General features: G+C 43.3%; 1 protein-coding gene across 1 annotated transcript in view; it reads right to left on the bottom strand.

Moving 5' to 3' along the window:
• mpp1 (MAGUK p55 scaffold protein 1) overlaps window positions 1-24,240 on the bottom strand; it is a 115,673-nt gene that overhangs the window by 6,192 nt on the left and 85,241 nt on the right. Inside the window, exons 10-14 of the mRNA XM_068047640.1 lie at window positions 18,636-18,745; window positions 16,771-16,851; window positions 16,270-16,350; window positions 14,069-14,274; window positions 5,151-5,234 (exon numbers count right to left, since the gene is read on the bottom strand). Of these exons, the coding sequence (XP_067903741.1) occupies window positions 5,151-5,234; window positions 14,069-14,274; window positions 16,270-16,350; window positions 16,771-16,851; window positions 18,636-18,745 (562 nt within the window). The remainder of the gene's footprint in view (window positions 1-5,150; window positions 5,235-14,068; window positions 14,275-16,269; window positions 16,351-16,770; window positions 16,852-18,635; window positions 18,746-24,240) is intronic.

Below are 24,240 nucleotides of genomic sequence, written 5' to 3' on the forward strand. Positions count from 1 at the left end.
GGGTAAGAGGCCAGAGGGAGGGGTCCAGGTGGAGGGAGAATGCTGGAGGAGGGTGAAAGGGTCCGCTGGTCGGGGGGAGGACTCCTGGTCAAAGAAGTGAGCCCGGAGGCAAAGGCGACAGAAGAAGAGCTCAACGTCATGCTGAGCACGAAATTCCTTGAGATGGGGGCGAAAGGGGATAAAACTGTCCTTTGCTGAGTACAGAACGTTCAGCGTCAGAGAGGGGAAGGTCAGAGGGTATACTGAATACACGGCAAGGGGTCAGATCAGAAGGGGTGGGGTCAGAGGGAAGTGAAGGGGAAGAAGGTTCTGGAGGGGCATTAGTCCCCATCAGCTACTGCAGCTTGCGTTCCTTAACACCTGAAAGGAAGAAAAAAAGCTTTTTGTTAATGCGTTGGATAAGACGAAGGATGAAATGAAACTGCAGAGTAGAACAGCTTTGTGATAAGGTGAGACGGTACTTCTGGAGAGAGAGGACCGGTGTGTACATGTGGCACGCATGGCACTGAGTGTGGATCTCAGGATGCGGCGAGAAGAGCAGTCTGAGGAACGTTGCATTTCTCAGAGATACCAGTAATCCTGGGTGGATTCAAAACAAGAAGGATGAAACTTCAGTTGGAATCCACGTGGAATAAGTCGGAGCCGAAGACAGTCACTGAGGAAGGAGATGTGGCTGTGAAAATGAGTTTGAGTAGACACTTTATCAAATACCAGGATGGAAATAGAAAGCAATGAAGGTGAACAAGGTAAAAGAGACAAACAAAAATCTGGCGTAGAGAAGAGCAGAACTTCAAGGTAGGCATCCCTGTAAGAGAAGTGGCAGTGAATTAAACACTAAAATAAAAGCAAAATATTGCAGATGCTGGAAATCTGAAATAAAAACAAAAATTGCTGGAAACACTCAGCAGGTCTGGCAGCATCTGTGGAGAGAGAAGCAGAGTTAACATTTCAGGTCAGTGACCTTTCATCAGAACTGGCAAAGGTTAGAAATGTAATAGGTTTTAAGAAAATAAAGCAGGGGTGAGGCAAAAGATAACAAAAGGGAAGGTGTTGATAGGACAGAGGGTCACAGAGAATAACTGACCAGAAGGTCATGGAGCACAGGCAAAGGGTGTGGTGAAAGACAAAGAGAGGGTGTTAAATGACGGAATAATGAACAGCCCTGGCCAAAAGCATAAACATGAAAAAAAAAATGGGCAGACACATGGTAAAAAAATTAATGATGAAACAAACTAAAATAAAATTTTAAAAAAATAAAAATAAAAAAGGGGGGCCAGTCATGCTCTGAAATTATTGAAGTCAATATTCAGTCCAGTAGGCGGTAGCGTGCCTCATCGATAAATGAGATGCTGTTCCTCAAGATGTGTTGACATTCACTGGAACACTGCAGCAAGCCCAGGACAGAGATGTGGGCATGAGAGCAGGGGTGTGTGTTGAAATAGCAAGAGACAGGAAGTTTGGAGTCATGTTTTAGTGAGGTGAGAGTGACTACCCTTGATATCAAGGCAGCATTTGACCGAGTATGGCATCAAGGAGTCCTAGCAAAACTGGAGTCAATGGGAATCGGGGAAAACTGTCCACTGGTTGGAATCGTACCGAGTGCAAAGGAAGATGGTTGTGGTTGTTGGAGGTCAATCATCTCAGCTCCAGGACATCACTGCAGGAGTTCCTCAGGGTAGTGTTGGAGGCCCAAGCATCATCAGCTTCTTCATCAATGACCTTCCCTCAATCATAAGGTTAGAAGTAGGGATGTTCGCTGATGATTGCACAATGTTCAGCACCATTCGCGACTCCTCAGATACTGAAGCAGTCTGTGTAGAAATGCAGCAAGACCTGGACAATATCCAGCTTGGGCTGAAAAGTGGCAAGTAACATTCGCGCCACACAAGTGCCAGGCAATGACCATCTCCAACAAAAGAGAATCTAACCATCTTTCCTTGACATTCAACAGCATTACGATCGCTGAATCCCCCACTATCAACATCCTGGAGGTTACCATTGACCAGAAACTGAAATGGAGTAGCCACATAAATACCGTGGCTACAAGAGCAGGTCAGAGGCTAGGAATCTTGTGGTGAGTAACTCACCTCCTGACTCCCCAAAGCCTGTCCACCATTGACAAGGCACAAGTCAGGACTGTGATGGATTACTCTCCACTTGCCTGGATGGGTGCAGCTCCAACAACACTCAAGAAGCTCGACACCATCCAGGACAAAGCAGCCCGCTTGATTGGCACCCCATCCACAAATATTCACTCCCTGCACCACTGACACACAGTGTCAGCAATGTGTACCATCTACACGATGCACTGCAGCAACTGACCAACGCTACTCAGACAGCACCTTCCAAACCCGCGACCTCTACCTACTAGAAGGACAAGGGCAGCAGATGCATGGGAACACCACCACCTGCAAGTTCCCCTCCAAGTCACACACCATCTTGACTTGGAAGTATGTCGCCGTTCCTTCGCTGTCGCTGGGTCAAAATCCTGGAACTCCCTTCCTAACAGCACTGTGGGTGTACCTACCCCACATGGACTGCAGCGGTTCAAGAAGGCAGCTCACCACCACCTTCTAATGGGCAATTAGGGATGGCCTAACCAGCGATGCCCATATCCCATGAAATGAATAAAATAAAAAACCCTAAGGATTTTTCCATGTTCATTGTGTATCCACACCTGATGATGCTAGCCTACATTTGTAGCAGGACTTTCCCATTAATGTGACAGCTGTGACTGTCCATGTAAGGTCTCTGCTGGCACTACCACTGGGCAATGTTTGAGAGCAGACCTTTGACATGTTTTTGTCAGCTTGACCTCTGGGCTTTGTTTGTCCAGGTTAAGATTAATTATTGGACTTCATTTTCTTGTTGTGAATTACTCTTTCCTTAAGGTTTTCCTCTTCTGATGTTGACCTCTCCCCACCTGACCTGTCATTTAAATTACTTGCATTCAAATCCAAGGCACAATCTTGAGTCTGCTTTGGCTTCTTGCTGTGCTCAGCTCCAATATATCTCCTGTTATAACTCTCCACAGATGATGCCTGACCTGCTGAGTATTTTCAGCATTTTCTGTTTTTGTTTCAGATTTCCAGCATCCACAGTATTTTGCTATTGTTTCCATTATATCCATCTACCTCACTGCTGCAGCAACCACTTCCCCTGTCGTTGTTGGCAGCCAGTGTAAAAGTCTGGCTCGGGTATAAAATTAAAACCCAACCTGGGCCCAACCCGACAAAATCCAACCCGACCCGGTATTGAGTCCTTTAATTTTTTTAAATGCCCGACCCGACCCCAAAAAAGCAAACATATTATTGAAACAGAAAAAAAATAGTAGATTAAAACGAAAACAATACGAAACAAAACAGTACAGTCAAGCCTGACCCAACACGAGCCCGAATGCTGGAGGCAGAATATAGACCCAACCCGAACCCGACACATGTAGTTGGGTTTGGTCGGGTTCGGGTCGGGTAGCCATGCTTTAGCCAGTGTTGCCTGTTCAGCCTGTTAGCTTGCCAGCTATGCCCACCCATCCGCAGCTATCACTCCCTTAGCTGCACGTTTCAGTATTTGTCTTAAAAATCAATTTTTCACAAAAAAAAGGACAAGAAAGTGTGGAGAGCAGCTGGGACTCCAGTCGGAAGCGGGGTCTCAGCACTGTCTAGAAACAAAAATGAATCTTATTCCACAGTAATATGAAGGTTTTAGGGACCAAATAATTAACTTTCAAGTGTCTTGAAACTGGGAACATTTTCCCCCCAACACCACTACTGTTACATTTTGTAACTTTTTTTTATGAAGTTTGTTTTCTGCTGGTTATATGTTGTTTTGCAGGCCCCTACCTGCCTAGCATGAGGCATATTAATTTCACCACATGGACATTAAATTTCAAACTGTTGTTGAAGTGAAGAAAGGACTTGCTTTAAAAAATTGCCAGATCTTGGCTGGAAAGATATTTGCATATTAACAGCCAGTGCTTGGAAAGGACAAAGGACCGTTCCCTGACACATTCAACCCACAATGGACTTTTGGTCACCAGACGTTGAAGGTGGGGGAACTCACATTCCAGGTTGACTGCTAAGATGGCCGAATACACAAACGGACATGGTCAAACCAGCTAGTCACATGACTAACCTGCTGGGCAACCTAAGTTTTTCTGAATTGTACGAACAGTTTGAACTCAGAGTGTCTGTTTGCCCCTGGACTGAGAAGATCTTTCCAGTCTGCTCCCATCTCTTTCTCACTAACCTCTGAATCCACTGAAGACACATGAACCCCAAGAGAGAAAATTCTCCTACAGCGAACAAGGTTTGAGAAGAATACTGGGCCCCAACGAAAAGCAAGATCTACCAACAATCAAAGACTCTACAGTGAGCTCGAAGAACCGTAACAAAAAGTCTTCATATATTGCCTCAAACTTTTCCACTTTATCATTCTTCTGCTCTTTCCTGACTTTATTTGCATGTGTGTATCGAAAACACAGTGAAAAATTAAAACCCTGTTACAGTAAGACCAGGTGAAGGCTGAAAGGGAACCCTAAACTCTTTCTCACCTGGTCATAACAATGTTTTTAAAAGGACAGGATGTACGACTTTAAAATAGGGCTCAATTATGGCTGTGCACCTTGCTCCGCCCTCTAACTCTGCTTCACCTGAAAGCTGCACTTAGTTTTGAGTCCCAGTGTGCACACAGGTAATCGAATAAGATATTAAAACATTTTACCCCACTGCTGTTCTAAAGATACTGCCTTATAGTGGACTATTTGGGAAAAACCTAATAGTTGCAAGCAGGACCTGATGCTTTCTTTGCATTCCCTAGGATGGGAATGCTCATGCCATTATTGCCACTGAGATCAGTGCAACCTAGGAATTGAATGCAAAACCTTTATGGTGTGTGTAGCTAGAAAACTTTCATTTTTATAAATATGGGGAAAATCTTCTTGAAGATTCACAGACATCTATTGCAGTTACTACTAGGGGTGATAGGGTTTTGATGGTTTTGTTCCCTCACTTAGGCCTTATAAATATAATTATTTTAAGGACTTGTAATCTCAACATTGTTTCTAAAATTGCTACAGTTAGCAGATAGCGCCTCTCCCAAATTAACTCCATTACCTTAGACAGAACAGTTGAATTCAGCACAAATCTCCTTACCTGATTGCCTGGCTGAGTAGCAGAGGGAGCAGCAATAAATACCACTAGTGGTGCAAATTCTGCTGTTCTGAGAACCTTCAGGGCCTGTCAATAGATTGTATACATGCAATATTAGCATTGTACATTGATGTATTGTAGAATGTGACTGATTATTCAAGCTATTTAGCCACATACTGTTCAAAATTATGGCCAGGATTTTTATGCAGGTTAGGAGTGTGTTAGAATCATACATAATTACAAAGCACAGGAGGAAGCCATTCGGCCAATCATGATTTTCATTACAAAAATAAATCAGTTGAAACTATTTTATAAAGTCTAACTGTAAATTAGATATCAGCCTCGCCACTGAATTAGAAGGTTGTGGGCTTGAGGCCAACTTGAGAGACATGAGAACGTAATCCAGTTTGACAATTCAATGCAGGAGTGCTGGTCAGTTGGAAGTGCCAACCTTTTTCTTTGTGGCAACATGTCTTGGTGGAGGTAAAAGATCCCACGGCGGCATTTCAAAGAGGAGTAGGGAGTTCTCCTTGGTGTCCTGGCCAACATTTATCCCTCAACCAACATCACTAGAAACACATTCCTGTCATAGTTTTAAGCCTGTAGTCCATTTTGTCCGCGTCATAGGTTTATTCTCTGTTGATAATCCTCACCCTGTCGTATTACATTGAATTACACAATATTTACAGCACAGAAGCAGGCCATTTGGCAGATGGAAACATCTCTATGTCTATCATATCAAACCACTTCATAATCTTAAAGACCTCTATTAGGTCACCCCTCAGTCTTACTTTTTCTAGAGCAAAAAGCCCCAGCCAATTTAGTCTTTCCTGATAGAATAATATCAGAATGGAGAGATCATACCTAATATATCTTTTTGCACTTTCTCCAGTGCCTCTCCATCCTCTTTATAATATGGAGACCAGAACTGTTCACAGTACCCCAAGTATGGTCTAACCAAGGTTCTTTATAGGTTTCTATCCCCATAGAAAGGGACCCTAGTGCTTTGTTTGCTTTTATGGCTTACTAACCTATGTTGTCACTTTTAGTGATCTGTGTATCTTATACCCCAAGATCCTTTGGCTTCTCTACCCCATTTAGATACTCATTTTTCAAGGAGTATGTGGCTTCCTTATTCTTCCAACCAAACTATACCACCTCACACTTAATCTATATTGAAATTCCTTTTCCAATTACACATCCATTCTGCAAGTTTATTAATGTCTTCCTGTATTTTGTCACAGTCCCCTATATTAACTACATCCCCCAATTTGGTGTTGCCTGCAAATTTTACTTCTAATTCCTGAGTCCAAATCATTTATGTAAATGGTGAAGAACATTGTCCCCAGCACCAATCGTTGTAGAACACCACCACATTTGGTGATTGAACTTGCCATTTAATGATTAAATAACTGAATGTCGATCTGATCCCACACATAGGTCCAATAATATGGGGAGAGTAGCCGACTGTGTAGAAGTTGTTTGTCCGCTTCAAGTGTGGAGGCCCATGACACATCCACACCAAATGTGGACAGCAAGCACAAAGTTATACAGTAGGGCATGAAGTCCTCCATTTTCGCTTAAGACAGATGCCCACCCTATAATATGGCTTTAATGTCTGAACAATGCTGCAGGCATGCAGGATGCATTTAGTAGGGCATTGAAGGGGGAGATGCTTCTTGTTAAGTCTTAAAAATAAATGTATAAATTCAGGTACCTCTGCCCTTTGCACCATCGCAGAAGTTTCACTTGGAAAAATACCTGGTGCACAGTAGGCAACAATCAGGCCTTCTTCGCTAGCATTAGATTATTCAAGCTGAGCAATCATACAAGGTGAGCAAGAGTTCACCAGGAAACAGCATGAGAGGAGAAGGGCATAAAGAACCCGAGAGAGAGAGAGAGAGAGAGAGAGAGAGAGGTAGCGAGCGAGAGTTCACCAAGAAACAGCGAGATCAGAGTGGGGCATAAAGAGTCTGGGAGAGTGAGAACGAGTGAGAGTTCACCGGGAAACAGTAAGATCACAGCAGGGCTAGCTGCTGCTGCTGCCACCAGTCTGCTGGCATTTGAAAAGAAAAATTGAGGTGTGACCTCACGGGGAAGCAGGTAGGTGATTTGGTTGGGTGAGACTTCAGAGCTACAAACAGTGTGAGAGGGGAGAGCGCGGCGAGGCACAACGAGCTAGTTGGTGAGTATCTGGTGGGTATTTTCTTATTTTCTTTTTTCTGCTGATTTTTATTTTTTCTCTAACATTTATGTCTATCCACTAAGTAGAAGCTAAAATACGAGTGGTCGGTAGGTGGTTACTCATTTGTTTGTACTGTTTATAACCATTTTATTGTTTATTTAACTTCCAATTTTAGTGCAGTAAATAAATAATTTGAGGCATGGCAGGGCTGCTCACACCCATCAAATGCACATCCTGTGGCATGTGGGGGCTCTAGGACCCTGCCCATATCCTGGACAACTACATGTGCAGAAAGTGCCACCAAATGCAAAAACTCGAGTGCCAAATCTTGGAATTCAAAGAGCAGCTGGTGTCACTGAGGTGCATTCGCGAGGATAAGAGATACGTGAATAGCACGTTTTAGGAGGTTGTCCCCCCGCAGCTTAAGAAAGCGCAGGCAGAGAGGGACTGGGTTCCTGCCAGACAGACATGAAGGACATGGCAGGTACTGCAAGAATCCCTGGAGAGTATCCCACTTTCTAACTAGTATTCAGTTCTGAGTACCGATGGGAGAAAGGGTTCCTCTGTAGAGTGCAGCGAGAGACATGACCAGAGCACCAGGGGTGGCTCAGCTGTGCAGGGAGGGAGGAGAAAAGACAGGAGAACAATAGTGATAGGGGATTCTATAGGGAACAGACAGGCATTTCTGTGGTTGCAGATGTGATTCCATGATGGTATGTTGCCTCCCTGGTGCAAGGGTCATGGATATCACCGAGCGGCTACAGAGCATTCTGGAGCGTGAGGATTCACAGCCAGAGGTCGTGGTCCACATTGGTACCAACGATATAGGTAGAAAAAGGGATGAGGTCCTGCAGGCTGAGTTTAGGGAGTTAGGAAAGAGATTAGCAAGCAGGGCTCAAAGGTATAATTTCTGGATTATTCCTAAGGCCACGTGCTAGTGAGTATAGAAATAGAAGAATAAACCAGATGAACGTGTGGCTGGAGAGATGGTGCAGGAGGGAGGGCTTCAGATTTCTGGGTTATTGGGACCGGTTCTGGGGAAGTGGGACCTGTACAAGCTGGATGTTCTACACCTGAACAGGACTGGGATGAATATCCTTGCAGGAAGGTTTGCTAGTGCTGTTGGGGATAGTTTAGACTAGATTGGCAGGGCGATGGGAACCCGAGCTCAGTCTTAGATAGGACAAATTCAGAGCAGGGAACGGGAGGCAGAAAATTAGCGAGTGACTCTGAAAGACAGAAGAAACAAAGGTTAAGAAGTGTGCAGCACAGGAATTTGGCAGTGTTGAAAGGTATTTATTGAAATGCAAGGAGAAAAGTAAATAAAGCCGATGACCTGAGGGCACAGATATCATTGCTATAATGGAAACTCGGCTTAAAGAGGGGCAAAAATGGCAGCTCAACATTCCTCGATATAGAGTTTTCAGGCGGGATAGAGAGGGGGATAAAAAAAGGAGGGGATGTAGTATTATTGGTTAAGGAATCAATTACTGCTGTGAGGAGGGTTGATGTGCGAAATGAATCATCAAATGAGGCCATATGAGTGGAGCTCAGAAATAAAAAAGGGGCAGCCACACTACTAGGCGTGTACTATAGACCCTCAAATAGTGAGAGGGAGATAGGAGAACAAATATGTAGGCAAATTTCTGAGTGCAAAAACAGTAGAGCAATAATAGTTGGGGATTTCAACTACCCTAATATCAACTTGGATACAACAATGTGAAGGGTACAGAGGGCACAAAATTCTTGAACTGCATTCAAGAGAACTTTTTTAGCCAGCACATAACAAGCCCAATGAGAGGGGGCACAATTCTAGATTTAGTCTTAGGAAATGAAGCAGGGCAAGTGGATGAAGTAACAGTAGGTGATTTTGGAGATAGTGACCATAATACAGTTAGATTAGATTAGAGATACAGCACTGAAACAGGCCCTTCGGCCCACCGAGTCTGTGCCGACCATCAACCACCCATTTATACTAATCCTACACTAATCCCATATTCCTACCAAACATCCCCACCTGTCCCTATATTTCCCTACCACCTACCTATACTAGTGACAATTTATAATGGCCAATTTACCTATCAACCTGCAAGTCTTTTGGCTTGTGGGAGGAAACCGGAGCACCCGGAGAAAACCCATGCAGACACAGGGAGAACTTGCAAACTCCACACAGGCAGTACCCAGAATCGAACCCGGGTCCCTGGAGCTGTGAGGCTGCAGTGCTAACCACTGCGTCACTGTGCCGCCCAGACTTAGCATTATTATGGAAAAGGACAAAGATAGAATAGGAGTAAAAGTTCTAAATTGGAGGAAGGCAAATTTTACGAAAGCTGAGAGGTGATCTGGCGAAAGTCGACTGGATACAGCTAGTTGAAGGAAAATTAGTGGCAAATCAAAGCGAGATTCAACTGGCACAGTGTAGACATGTCCCCACAAAGAAAAAGGGTGGTACTGCCAAATCTAGAGCCCCCTGGTTATCTAGAAGCTTACAGGGTAAGATAAAGCAGAAAAAGAAAGCTTATGACGGTCAAAAAAACTTAATACTTTAGAAAGCCTAGAGGAGCAGAGAAAGTGCAGGGGTGAAGTAAAAAAAGAAATTAGGAAAGCAATGAGAGGACATGAAGAATATTGACAGGTAAAAGCAAGGAAAATCCAAAAATGTTTTATCAGAACATTAAGAGCAAGAGGATAACTAAGGAAAGGGTAGGACCTATCAGAGATGTACAAGGCAGAAGATGTGGGCAGGGTTCTTAATGAGTACTATGTCTCTGTCTTCACGAAGGAGAGGGATGATGCAGACATTGTAGTTAAAGAGGAGGAGTGTGAAATATTAGATACGATAAGCATAATGAGAGAGGAAGTACTAGAGGGTCTGACATCCTTGAAAGTGGATAAATCACCAAGGCCGGATGGATTGTATCCCAGGCTGTTAAAGGAAGCCAGGGAGGAAATAACAGATGCTCTGAGGATCATTTTCAAATCCTCACTAGATACAGGCAAGGTACCAGAGGATTGGAGGTCTGCAAACGTTGTACCATTGGTTAAAAAAGGTGCGAGGGATAGGCCAAATAATTGTAGGTCAGTCAGTCTGACCTCATTGGTAGGCAAATTATTAGAATCAATTGTGAGAGATAGGATAAACTGTCACTTAGAAAGGCACGGATTAGGCAGGAATAGTCAGCATGGATTTGTTAAGGGAAGGTCATGTCTTACTAACTTTGTTGAATTTTTTGAGGAAGTAACAAGAAGGATTGATGAGGGTAGTGCAGTGGATGTTGTCTACAGGGATTTTAGTAAGGCATTTGACAAGGTCCCTCATGGCAGACTAGTCAGAAAAATAAAAGCCCATGTGTTACAGAGGAATGTGGCAAGTTGGATCCAAAATTGGCTCAGTAAACCAAGGATAATGGTCGACAGATGTTTTTGTGAATGAAAAGCTGTTTCCAGTGTTGTTCCACAGGGCTCAGTGTTGGGTCCTTTGCTGTTTGTGGTATACATTAATGAGTTGGACTTAAATGTGGGAGGCATGATTGGGAAATTTGCTGATGACACAAAAATTGGCTGTGTAGTTGAAAGCGAAGACTCCAGAAAGATATTTCTGTTCTGATAAAGGGTCACTGACCTGAGATGTTAACTCTGCTTCTCTCTCCACAGACGCTGCCAGACCTGCTGAGTATTTCCAGCATTTCTTGCTTTTATTCCAGAATGATATCAATGGTTTGGTTGAGTGGGCGGAAAAGTGGCAAATGGAATTCAATCCGAAGAAGTGTGAGGTAATGCATTTGGGAAGGGCAAATAAAGCAAGGGAATACACAATAAATGAGAGGATTGAGAGGGGTAGAGGAAGTGAGAGATCTTGGAGTGCATGTCCACAGGTCCCTGAAAGTGGCAGGACAGGTAGATAAAGTGGTGAAGAAGACATTCCTTTATTGGCTGAGGTATAGAATACAAAGTAGGGATGTAATGATGGAACTGTATAAAACGCTGGTTAGGCCACAGCTGGAGTTTTTTGCGTACAGTTCTGGTCATCATAATTGCTCTGGAGAGAGTACAGAGGAGATTTACAAGAAAGTTGCCAGGCTGAAAAATTGCAGCTATGAGGAAAGATTGGATAGGCTAAGGCTGTTTTCCTTAGAACAGTGGAGGCTGAGGGGTGACTTAATTGAGGTATACAAAATTATGAGGGGCTAAATAGAGTAGACAGGAAGGACCTGTTTCCCCTAGCAGAGAGGTCAACTACCAGGTTTATGGTAATTGGTAGAAGGATTAGAGGGACATGAGGGAAAAACTTTTTCACCCAGAGGGTAGTGGGTGGCTGGAAATCGCTACCCAGATCAGTGATGGAGGCAGAAACCCTCAACCCATTTAAAAGGTACCTGCACATGCACTTGAAATGCTGTAACCTGCAATGCTGCTGGAAGGTGGGATTAGATTGGGGGGCTAGTTTTTTCAGCCAGTGCAGACATGATGGGCTGAATGGCTTCTTTCTGTGCCATAACGTTTCTATGGCTCTATGGTTCTAAGCTGCTATGAGATACATGCACAGACCATTGGCAAATTAATTAAATGAGATGACCTCATTAGCTAGATTCTGGAAAGGTTCCATCAGACTGGAAAGTAGCAAATATAACCCCTCTATTCAAGAAGTGGGGGGGAGGTGGGGAGGCAAAAAACAGGTAACTATAGGCCAGTTAGCTTGACGTCTATCGTGGGGAAGGTGTTACAATCAATCATTAAGGAGGCTACAGCTGGGCACTTAGAAAAACTCAAGGTAATCGGGAATAGTCAGCATGGTTTTGTGAAAGGGAAATCATGTTTAACCAATTTATTGGAGCTCTTTGAAGGAGCAACATGTGCTGTGGATAAATGGGAGCCCGTTGACGTACTGTACTTGGATTTCTAGAAGTCATTTGACAAGGTGCCACGTAAAAGGTTATTGCGCAAATAGGAGCTCACGGTATATGGGGTAACATATTAGCATGGATAGAAGATTGGCTGGCTGGCAGAAAACAGAGAGTATGCATAAATGGGTCCTTTTCTGAGTGACAGGATGCGACGAGTGGAGTCCCGCAGGGGTCTGTGCTGGGGCCTCAACTTTTTACAATTTATATCAGTGACAGGGTGGATGTGGAAAGGATGTTTCCTCTTTTAGGAGAATCTAGCACTAGGGGTCACTGTTTAAAAATAAGGGATCACCCATTTAAGACAGAGATGAGGAGAATTTTTTTCTCTCAGAGGGCTGTGAGTCTTTGGAACTCTCTTCCTCAAAAGGCAGTGGAAGCAGAGTCTTTGAATATTTTTAAGGCAGAGGTAGATAGATTCTTGATAAGCAAGAGGATGAAAGGTTATTGGGGGTAGGTGGGAATGCAGAGTTGAGGTTACAATCAGATCAGCCATAATCTTATTGAATGGTGGAGCAGGCTTGAGGGGCCGAGTGGCCTACTCCTGCTCCTAATTCATATGTTTGTATGTATGCTTGTATTGGATAATGGTCCACAGTACAGTGGTAAGCCTTTTCAAGAAATGTGCACAAAGTGGGCTATAAACCATGTTACGTCATCTGCACATTATCCAAGGGCGGTTGGTCTGGCAGAAAGACTGGTGCAGACGGTAAAGCCATTCATTTTGAAGTGTTAAGAAACAAATCAAGACATCCAAGTAGCAATGTTGCACCTATGAGCAACATCACTAAATACGGGATTACCATCACCAGCAAAGACCATGTTCGGAAGGCAAGTCAGGACAAGTCTTCCAAGTCATCCTCTGATCAGATCGTCGTCAGTTCAAGACAAGTTATTAACAAGACAAGAGAAAATGAAAACACACATGACAAACATGCAGGTGTGGAGTTATCTCCTCTGCAGGTCAAACAGAAGGTAAGAGTGATCCACCTGCAAAAGAAGACATGGTTCCCTGCGGAAGTGTCAAAGATCTGTAATGAGCAATGGTCATATGAGGTGACTACCCTGAATGGAGCGACATTGAGAAGGAATAGATGTCAGGTGGTTCAGAGGAGGTTTACTAGATTGATACCTGGAATGAGCAGGTTGTCTTATGAGGAAAGGTTGGACAGACTGGGCTTATTTTCACTGGAGTTTAGAAGAGTGAGGGGAGACTTGATTGAAGTTTATAAGATCCTGAATGGTCTTGACAAGGTGGAATTGGAAAGGCTGTTTCCTCTTGTGAGTGAGTCCAGAACTAGGGGGCACTGTTTTAAAATTAGGGGTCGCCCTTTTAGGACAGAGATGAAGAGAGATTTTTTCTCTCAGAGGGTTGTGCGACTTTGGAACTCTCTGCCTCAGAAAGTGGTGGAGGCAAAGTCATTGAATAATTTTAAGGCAGTCGAGCTTTTTGTTAGGCAAGGGAATCAAAGGTTATCAGGGGTAGATGGGAGTGTGGAATTCGAAACACAAACCAATCAGCCATGATCTTATTGAATGGCAGAACAGGCTTGAATGGCCTACTTCTGCTCCTAATTCATTTGTTCGTATACAAGGGCCAGCTCTCCCATGTACAGATGCTGGTGCTGCAACGGGGCAGTGTTATCTGCCCCAGTGGAATCCAAACCACCCATATGCAGTGCTGTATTCAATCTGTAAATAGTGCGTGTTCAGTGTATGTCAGGAGGAGGCAGGAAGGAGGGGAAAGCATTAGTGCCAGTGCATATATTCTTGCTGAATGTCTCACAGGCAGTCAGAAAGTACTGGGGATCTTCTACATAGTTATTGGGACATACCTGGGGCTCAATATCCACCACTGCAATTTTGCCCTGGCCTTGGTTGATCTTGCGTATTGTCTCCAGCTTTGTTCCAAACATGGCCCCTTGGAAGCTTCCATACTCTAGGAATTCATTACAGGTGATGTTCTTCACCATATCTTCATTAGAAATAAAGTAGTAGCTCTTTCCATCTTCTTCGTTTTCCTTTGGTGACCTGGAGGTGTCTAGTGAAGGAAGAAAGAATATTTTTTAGCAGATTCATTATTGTTTTGGGGAGAAAACCAGTGTTTTCTGTTGTCACTAGTAATAATTGGTCAGATTGGGAGTTATCAGTTGACCCTTAAAGTAAATACCTAGTCTATTGCTGTGTGGGAAACTAGCCAATATTCTTGCATTTTAAGTTACTTTAGCATGATTGCATTGGACTCCTGACATCAAATTGCAGTCTTTTTTTTATAGAGGGTTCCTTTTGCCAGTCCCAGTTAGGTTGTTCATGGGAACTGGGAGAAAAACCCTTCCTCCCATGGTGAAGCCTCACAGGTCACAAAGTTAGGTGCGGATGAGGGAGGTCATTCCGCTCATCTAATGGATTTGTAGTTACCTGGATATGTTTTGTCACCTTTCTTGAAAACAGGTACCGCACTGGCTTGTTTCCAATATAACGGGAACTCTCCTGCATTCATTGACTCCCTCAGCACTTGGTAGATTTCATGTATAGTCTCGCTTAGCCCTCTCTGGTAGGTGCATCTGTCCCTAGAGATGTATTGCTTTTGAGCCCTTTAAGCCTGCAAAGGAATTTGAATCGAGAAGTTCCACAAGTTGAGTACTGAATAATTCCTCAGTGAATTACTCATACAGATGGAATTTGAGAAGTTCTGCAATAAAGGAATAAAACCTTATGCTCCTCAAAAGCAATGCCAAGTGCTTTAACCCATGAGGCAAAAGCTTTATTCTCAGTGTATCTTTAAGTTGTGGTTAGCTTTGTGCCTGATGTACTGTGTAGTATATCCATCAGCAACCATCATATTGCACTTCTCCTAGTGGAACACCTTGCAGACCATGCAGTTGCCTTGGCTATTCACTGTCAATACTCTCAATGTAGGAGCACGGTTGATTTCTAATTTACTGTCAGACGTCCAGGCATGGCCTTTAGGGGTCCTTGTGCAAGAAAAACAGCTTTTTGGGGACCAAGACAAAGCAACATAACTTCTCAGCAAACATCAAAATAATTATAAAATGAAAATATGAATCACAAGGATTTTATAAATATTGTTTTTATACCACAGAAATATCATGTTAAAATTCTAATAAGTTAATTAGTCCTTTGTCTCCAAAACAGGTTCATTCCCCATCTCAGTCAAGATCTTAAAGAGATGCCTGCTATCTCCTCTTCTGGTCTCTTATGCCCCTTTAAATACTCGGTCACTTCCTCTGGTGATGCAGTGGTATTGTGGGATTTTTCTGCCTTGCAGTAGCAGCCTTCCCACCCTGCATCAATAAATGACCATAGCCCAGGAAAATGGGTTGGAGTTGCGGTGGGTAGAAGTCAGCGCCTGCTACAAGGCCCAGTCCAACCTCTCCCGAATAGGTGACTCGGAGAGATGGGGAACTAGCCTCTGGAAGTTATTGGGACTTATACTGGAACTTTGTTTTTCAAAGCAGAAAATATTATTACATGTCTTTGGGTGAAGTTATTGAAAGGAGTAATTAACTTATTAGAATTTTGTCATGATATTTCTGTGGTATATTATATCAACAATATTTACAAAATCCTTTTGATTCATGTTTTCATTTGATAAATTTTTTGCATAAACCTGTAAAACCCCTGGTTCATACTTCAACAGCATTTTAATTCAGACACAGATTACTACAAGTTGAGGTAATTGTTAATCTTTGGGTCATATAATTATCAATAAAAAGGTAACTTCTGCATCTTGGGATAGTATTTGCGTACACAAATTGCTGTAATCTGTTGAGAAAGAAAACAGTTCTATAAAATATCAAAAATTGTAACAGATGGCAAAGAAATTAGCACTACAAGGTTTAAAATATATTTGAGTGGTACTGATAATGGTTCAGGCAGAGGGACTTATTCTGTCCTGGTAAATAGATGCAATCAATAGTGGTCACTATGGATAGATATTGGAAGGAAATTGGGAATTCAGTCTTAACAGGAATACCATCATTATGTCTCCTGCAGCTGTTTGCATGGCACTTACGTGGAATTGGATAAGCAAACTTGTCTGAGTGTTTAGTAATCAGAGCATTTTTGATGTGACTTCGACCAACTCCATTAGCCCCTACAAATAAACAAATAACGAAGCATTTCAGTACACTCATGAGCATTAGTAGATGTGATGCTTCATAGCAGAGTTTTCTCTCATTTGTGTTGAGATTGCCTTTTCCTTGAGATTGTTCTAACAATATTGAAACAAGATGGGAGAGCCGGTTGGGCACTCTATAAATTTTCACAAGCCTCAGCATACAATCTAATATGAAAACAAAGTGCCACTGCACACATAACAAGAATTGCACGTCTACTTTCTCTTCCATTGGCAATACAAGTGAGGATTCTACCATTTCGTGGTATAGTAAACTTTTCAATTAGATAAAATTATAATTAATATTAAATAAGATTTTGGTGATTCTCCAAAACACATTGGAATCGTCTGTATGATGTGATTTTAAGAATTCAGTTACTGTTAATCACCAATGCTCACCAAGAAGCACCAGAGTCTTTCTGTTGAATGCAGGGAGTTGTACAACTTCTTCATATGAGACTAGATCCAGCCGATCAAAAACTATGGAGAAACAATGAAGACAACAGTTGTCAATTTGAACGATAATAAAGTGACAGCTGTCACTTTCATGTATCAACAACAGGTACAGTACAGTAGTGCTGTGACCAACATTCCCTGTAATTTCTCTTTGCAGTGCATGGCCTGTTTGTGCACTGCATTGTTGCTTTAAGATTGCTGCCCAGCCATGCATGTGCGCATCTTAAAGTTGGTTGTGTTTGGCTTGTTTGTTTCTGGCGCAGTACAGATTTACCGTGTAGATGGGCACCCTCGCAGTTTAGAGGGAACGTTGACTGTGACATCACCCCTTTAGTAATACATTAGTAATACCATTTCTCAGTGTACAACAACAACTTGTATTTATATAGTGCTGTTATTGTAATTAAACATCCAAAGCACTTCATAAGAGCGTTATAAAGCAAGATTTGACACCAAGCCACATAAGGATATATCAGGGCTAATGACCCAAATCTTTATCAAAGAGGTAGGTTTTATGGAATGTCTTAAAGGAGGAAAGAGAGGCAGGGAGGGAGAGAGGTGTGGGGAGGGAATTCCAGAGCTTAGAGCCTAGGCAGCTGATGGCACAGTTATCAATGGTGGACCGATTAAAATCAGGGTGCTCTAGAGGCTAGAATTAGAGGAGAGCAAATATCCCGGAGGGTTGTGGGCTGGAGGAGATTACAGAGACAGGGAGACACCAGGCCATGGAGGGAGTTGAAAACAAGGATGAAGATAGTAATAAACCATCTCTCATTGCACACAGCAGTGATACTATCTATCAGTGTACACAGCAGTAATAACAACAACAACACCTTCAATGTAATAGAATGTTCCAAAACTCTTCACAGGAGTGACGATCAAACAAAATGGAGCACCGAGGCACTTAAGGAGAAATTAGGACAAGTGGTCAAAAGCTTGGTCCAAGAGATAAATTTTAAAGAGCGTCTTAAAGGAGAGATGTAGAGAGAGTGAGAAGCTTAGGGAGAAATTCCTGAGCATAGGCCCCATGATTAAAATCAGGGATGCTTAAAAGGCCAGAATTGGAGGAACGTTGATATCTTGGGATTGGAGATTACAGAGATAAGGAGGGGTGAGGCCATGTAGGGATTTGAAAACAAGGATGATAATTTTTAAATTCGAGCCTTTGCTGGACTTGGAGTCAATGTGAATCAACGCGTACAGGGGTATTAGGTGAATGGGACGGGGCGAGTTAGGATACAGGCAGCAGAGCTTTGGATGAGTTCAAGTTTATGGAAGGTTGGTGGCCAACCAAGCGAGCATTAGAATAGTCAAATTTCAAAGTAAAAAAGACATGGAGGAGGGTTTCCACAGCAGATGAACTGAGGCAGGTCCTGAGACAGCTGATGTTACGGAGGTGGAATTGCGTTCTTAGTGATGGAGAGGATATGGGAAAAAGCTGAGCTCAGGGTGAAATAGGATGTCAAAGCTGTAAGCAGTCTACTTCAGCCTGAAACAGTGGCCAGGCTTAGTTTGTAGCAATAATACCAATTCTGTATTTAAAACAATAATGTAAGAGCAGTAGCCAATTCCTTCAGTTAGCACGTAGGGAGCTGACAATGTGGGCCCAGCCATAACAGTAAAATCACTTCACATCCGGAAAAGTACCTTTTTAAGTTTACATCTTTCACGTTCATTATTTTGTCCTTGTCTTTAGATCCCACACATCACATCCCATTCCTTGATCCAAAGGGTGAACAAGCAGACAAGAAGTGTTGCCAGCATATCCTCAAAATTAACAAACAATAAACAGTAATGGGAAGTCATACTTGCACTGTGCTTGGCCAGGTACTTGTCTTTACACTGCTTTTTCTTCTTCCCAAACATGCCGCAGCCTGATGTAACATCCTGATTAGCTGTATTCCTATTGGCCACCCTCCTGTAATAGTATAGATAGGTAAAGTGAAGCATTAAGCGTATGATGCCTCAATTTGTTAGTTTGACAATGTCCCTTACAGGAAAGAGTGCATGTGTCTGAGAAACAATTCCTTGAGGACTTCCATCATGATGATTTCAACCAGTTACTCTGGTATCACTCCGTATCATCTCACAAGTAATAACAAACTTCAAGAGTTTACAATTGAAGTATAATGGAGCCAATACTGTATTCTCAGGAGTGAAACTCAGAAATTAATTTTAATGAACAAAAATTTATGATTTCCCACAACATGCTCCTTGTGCAAGCTGGAAGAATAGGAGTGTGGAACTGGTCTTTACATTGGTTCCTCTGGGGGTAAATATTCCTCTGGTCAATATGTGTTAAGAATGTGTTTATGATTTCACCAGATATACTGAACAAAAGAAATGTTCACAGATGCATTTACGATGTCACAACACACTGACAGCAGATTAATTCTCACCCTCCATATGAGTGTTATCCCCTATGTGAGTGTTATAATTTTAATAGGGTGCTTTCATATCTTGCCTGATCTGTACCAAACTCCATTTATTTGCCATTGATCCAAATTGCTTGATACCCTTTCCTAATAAAAATCTTTCAATTTCACTCTGGAAAATTTTAACTGACGCAGCATCCACAGCCTTCTGGGGGAGTGAATTCCAGATTTCCACCACCGTTTGTGCGAAAAAGTGCCCCCTGGTTTCACTCTCCTCAACTTGCCATCTCACATGGTCTTGCTAGTCCCATTGCATCAATTACAGACAAGGCCATCTCTGTTCCCTTCCTTGTATCACTCTCCACCCACATCCCCTTCCACACCCCAACCCTACCTCATACTGTATCCATCCCTGGAAAAAATGATCCCTCTATTCACTTACAACTGCACTTTCAAAATCTCAGCTATCTAGACTTTGGCTCTCTGTTCGCCATAACATTTCTGCAACTACTGATTTGCACAACCGCACCCTCACCTCCACCTTTGATGCCCTAGTCCCCAGTAAAAAGATCAGTCGCTCTCACCCTGGCCGTTCCCCCGGTACCTCCCTCATCTCTGCTCCCTTACGTCCAAGGGACACAGACTTGAAAGAATATGATGGACAACTAGTTTAGCCATTCACTGCCAGATCTGGCTGGACCACTTAAAATGCTCTTGGGTCCTGCTCTCGTCTGCTAAAACTGCTCACTATTCCAGGAACATCTTGGAATGTAAAGATAATCTCCGGCTTCTTTTCTCTACTGCAAACTATCTTCTTAAACCCCTCTCCCGTCTCCTCCATCCTCACCTCCAACAATAAAAGCGAGCAGCTCATAAACTTCTTTGTCACTAAGATTGAGACCATCTGATCAGCTGCCTCTGCTGTGTCCCTCCCTTCCACCAGCCCAACTGGCCAAACATCCTATAATACTACCCCCTTCCCGAGCCCTAAACTCACTTTCTCTAGTTTCTTCCCTATCTCCCCTCAAACCCTCTCCGAGCTCATCCAGTCCATGAGACCCACCTCCTGTTCCCTTGATCCAATTCCCACTAAACAGCTGATCAACCAACTTCTCCTCCTGGACCCCATGTTAGCTGATTTTATAAATGGTTCTCTCTCTTCAGCTGTTGTCCCTTTCTCCTTTAAATCTGCCATTATCACCCATCTCAACAACAATAACAACACTTGAGCCCAACATCCTTGAAAATTACCGTCCCACCTCACAGAAACAGAGAAAATAGGAGCGGGAGTAGGCCATTCGGTCCTTCGAGCCTGCTACGCCATTCATTATGATCATGGCTGATCATCCAACTCAGTAACCTGTTCCCGCTTTCCCCCCATATCCTTTGATCCCTTTCGCCTCAAGAGCAATATCTAAATCCTTCTTGAAAACATACAATGTTTTCGCCTCAACTGCTTTCTGTGGTAGCGAATTCCACAGGCTCACCACTCTCTGGGTGCAGAAATTTCTCCTCATCTCAGTCCTGAAAGGTTTAACCCGTATCCATAGACTATGACCCCTGGTTCTGGACTCCCCCACCATCAGGAACATCCTTCCTGCATCTACCCTGTCAAGTCCTGTTAGAATTTTATAGGTTTCTATGAGATCCCCCCTCACTTTTCTGAACTCCAGTGAATATAATCCAAACCGACTCAATCTCTCCTCATACGTCAGTCCCGCCATCCCAGGAATCAGTCTGGTAAACCTTTGCTGCACTCCCTCTATAGCAAGAACATCCTTCCTCAGATAAGGAGGCCAAAACTGCACACAATATTCCAGGTGTGGCCTCACCAAGGCCCTGTATAATTGCAGCAAGACATCCCTGCTCCTGTACTCGAATCCTCTCGCTATGACGGCCAACATACCATTTGCCTTTTTTGCTGCCTGTTGCACCTGCATGCTTACCTTCAGCGACTGGTGTATGAGAACACCCAGATCTCATTGTATATTCCCCTCTCTCAGTTTATAGCTGTTCAGATAATAATCTGCCTTCCTGTTTTTACTACCAAAGTGGATAACCTCACATTTATCCACATTATACTGCATCTGCCATGCATTAGCCCACTCACTTAACTTGTCCAAATCACCCTGAAGCCTCTCTGCATCCTCCTCACAACTCACCATCCCACCCAGTTTTGCATCATCTGCAAATTTGGAGATATTAGAATTTAGTTCCCTCATCTAAATCATTAATATATATTGTGAATAGCTGGGGTCCTAGCACCGATCCCTGCGGTACCCCACTAGTCACTGCCTGCCATTCGGAAAAAGACCCATTTATTCCTATTCTTTGTTTCCTGTTTGCCAACCAAATTTCTATCCATCGCAATACACTACCCCCAAACCATGCGCTTTAATTTTACACGCTTATGTGGGACTTTGTCAAAAGCCTTCTGAAAGTCCAAATAAACCACATCCACTGGCTCCCCCTCATCAACTCTACTAGTTACAGCTTCGAAGAATTCTAGTAGATTTGTCAAGCATGATTTCCCTTTCATAAATCCATGCTGACTCTGTCTGATTCTACCACCGTTCTCCAAGAGCTCTGCTATAAAATCTTTGATAATGGACTCTAGAATTTTCCCCACTACTGACGTCAGGCTGACTGGTCTATAATTCCCTGTTTTCTCTCTACCTCCCTTTTTAAATAGTGGGGTTACATTAGCGACCCTCCAATCTGTAGGAACTGTTCTAGAGTCTATAGAATCTTGGAAGATGACCACCACTATTTCTAGGGCCACTTCCTTAAGTACTCTGGGATGTAGATTATCAGGCCCCGGCGATTTATCGGCCTTCAATCCCATCTATTTCCCCAATACCATTTCTCTACTAATACTGATTTCCTTCAGTTCCTCCCTCTCACTAAACCCTGTGTTCCCCAACATTTCTGGTATCTCCAACCTCCCTTTCCTCTCCAAAGTCCTTGAACGTGTTGTCACTTCCCATCTTTCCCGGAACTCCAGGTTTGAATTCCTCCAATCAGGTTTCCACCCCTGCCACAGTACCGAAACAGCTCTGAACAAAGTCACAAATGACATCCTATGTGACTGTGACAGAGGTAAACTTTCCCTCTTCGTCCTTCGCGATCTGTCTGCAGCCTTTGACACGGTTGACCACACCATCCTCCTCCAAATCCTCTCCACTGTCGTCCAGCCGGGTGGGACCGCTCTTACCTGATTCCTTTCTTATTTCTCTAATCGTAGCCAAAGAATCACTTGCAACGGCTCTCTTCCTGCACCCGCACCATTACCTCTGGGGTCCCCCAAGAATCTATCCTTGGCCCCCTCCTATTTCTCACCTACATGCTGCCCCTTGGCGACATTTTCCAAAAGCATGGCATTGTTTTCACATGTATGCGGATGACTTAACGCTACCTCACCACCACTTCTCTCGAATCCTCCACTGTTGCTAAATTATCAGTTTACTTATCTGACATCCAGTACTGGACGAGCAGAAATTTCCTCCAATTAAATATAGGGAAAACTGAAGTCATTGTTTTTGGTCTCTGCTCCAAACTCCACTCCCTAGCTGCTGACTCCATTCCTCTCCCTGGCAACAGTCTGAGAGTAAGCCAGTTTGTTTGCAACCTTGGTGTCACATTTGATCCTGAGATGAGCCTTTGACCTTATAGTCGTGTCATCACTAAGAACGCCTATTTTCGCCTGCATAACATCACCTGATTTCATCCCTGTCTCAGCTCATCTGCTACTGACCCCTCATTCATGCTTTCATTACCTCTAGACTTGACTATTCGAATGTATTCCTGGCTGGTCTCCCACATTCTACTCTCTGTAAACTTGAGGTCATACAAAACTCTGTTGCCCATGTCTTAACTCGTACCAAGTCTCGGTCCCCTATCACCCCTGTGCTCACTGATCTACATTGGCTCCCGGTCAAGCAACATCTTGATTTTAAGTTCTCATCCTTGTTTTCAAATCCCTCCGTGACCTCACCTCTCCCTCTCTCTATAATCTCCTCCAGCCCCACAACCGCCCAAAATATATGAATTGCTCTAATTCTGGCCTCTTGTGCTCCATGATTTTAATCGCTCCACCATTGGTGGCCGTGCCCTCAGTTGCCTCGGCCTCAAGTTTTGGAATACCATCCCTACACCTCTCCACCTCTCCATCTTGTGTTCCTCCTTTAAGACACTCCTTAAGACCTACCTCTTTGACCAAACTTTTGATCCTGATCTAATATCTCCTTTTGTGGCTCGTTGTCATACTTTGTTTTATAATGCTCCTGTAAAGCGCCTTGGGACGTCTTATTACATTAAAGTGCTATACAAATACAAGTTGTTGTTGTTACATCTATTTTTGAGATTGTGCCCTGTTGTTATGGATTCCTCTCTGCATCTATTCTCTCAAATTCTGTTGTTATTTTAGATATCTTGATTAGGTCAGGCCTCAACCTTCTAAACTCAGGGGAGTACAAGCCAAGTTTATGTCACCTGCCATCATGTTTTAACCCTTTAAGACTTGGTATTAATCTAGTAAATCTGCATTGTACCTCCAAGGCCAGTATTTCCTTCTGAAGTTGCAGTGCCCAAAACTGAACGCAGTAGCTCAGGTGGGGATGGATCAAGGCTCTATACAACTGAACCATTTCCTCCCCTTTGTATTCAAGCCCCCTTGAGATAAATATCAACCCATTCACCTTTTCGATTACTTACAGTACCATTGTCCTTTAAAGCAGAAGAGTCCAACCTTACCCCTCCACCCTTTAGCAAGCCGCATCCACTTCCCAAGCTCAAGTGGTTTGAGGGACAGCTCTTGATCTAAAATACAATTGCTCTAAAAAAAGCACCTTCAGAAACAGCTGATCTGCCTATGGGAATGATGCAGGCATTTACTGGTAGTGCCTTTGGCTGATAACTGCCTCTTGCTCCCTCCAGATGGAATCTGTGTCATTGCGCATTTCTGAGGCAAGAATAATGAACAATACCATATGAAACCAATGCATGTTGTGCAGTACTTACAATTGCTAAAAAAAAAGAA

This window comes from Heterodontus francisci, chromosome 15, assembly GCF_036365525.1.
Source record: "Heterodontus francisci isolate sHetFra1 chromosome 15, sHetFra1.hap1, whole genome shotgun sequence".
Classification (NCBI taxonomy): Eukaryota; Metazoa; Chordata; class Chondrichthyes; order Heterodontiformes; family Heterodontidae; genus Heterodontus; species Heterodontus francisci.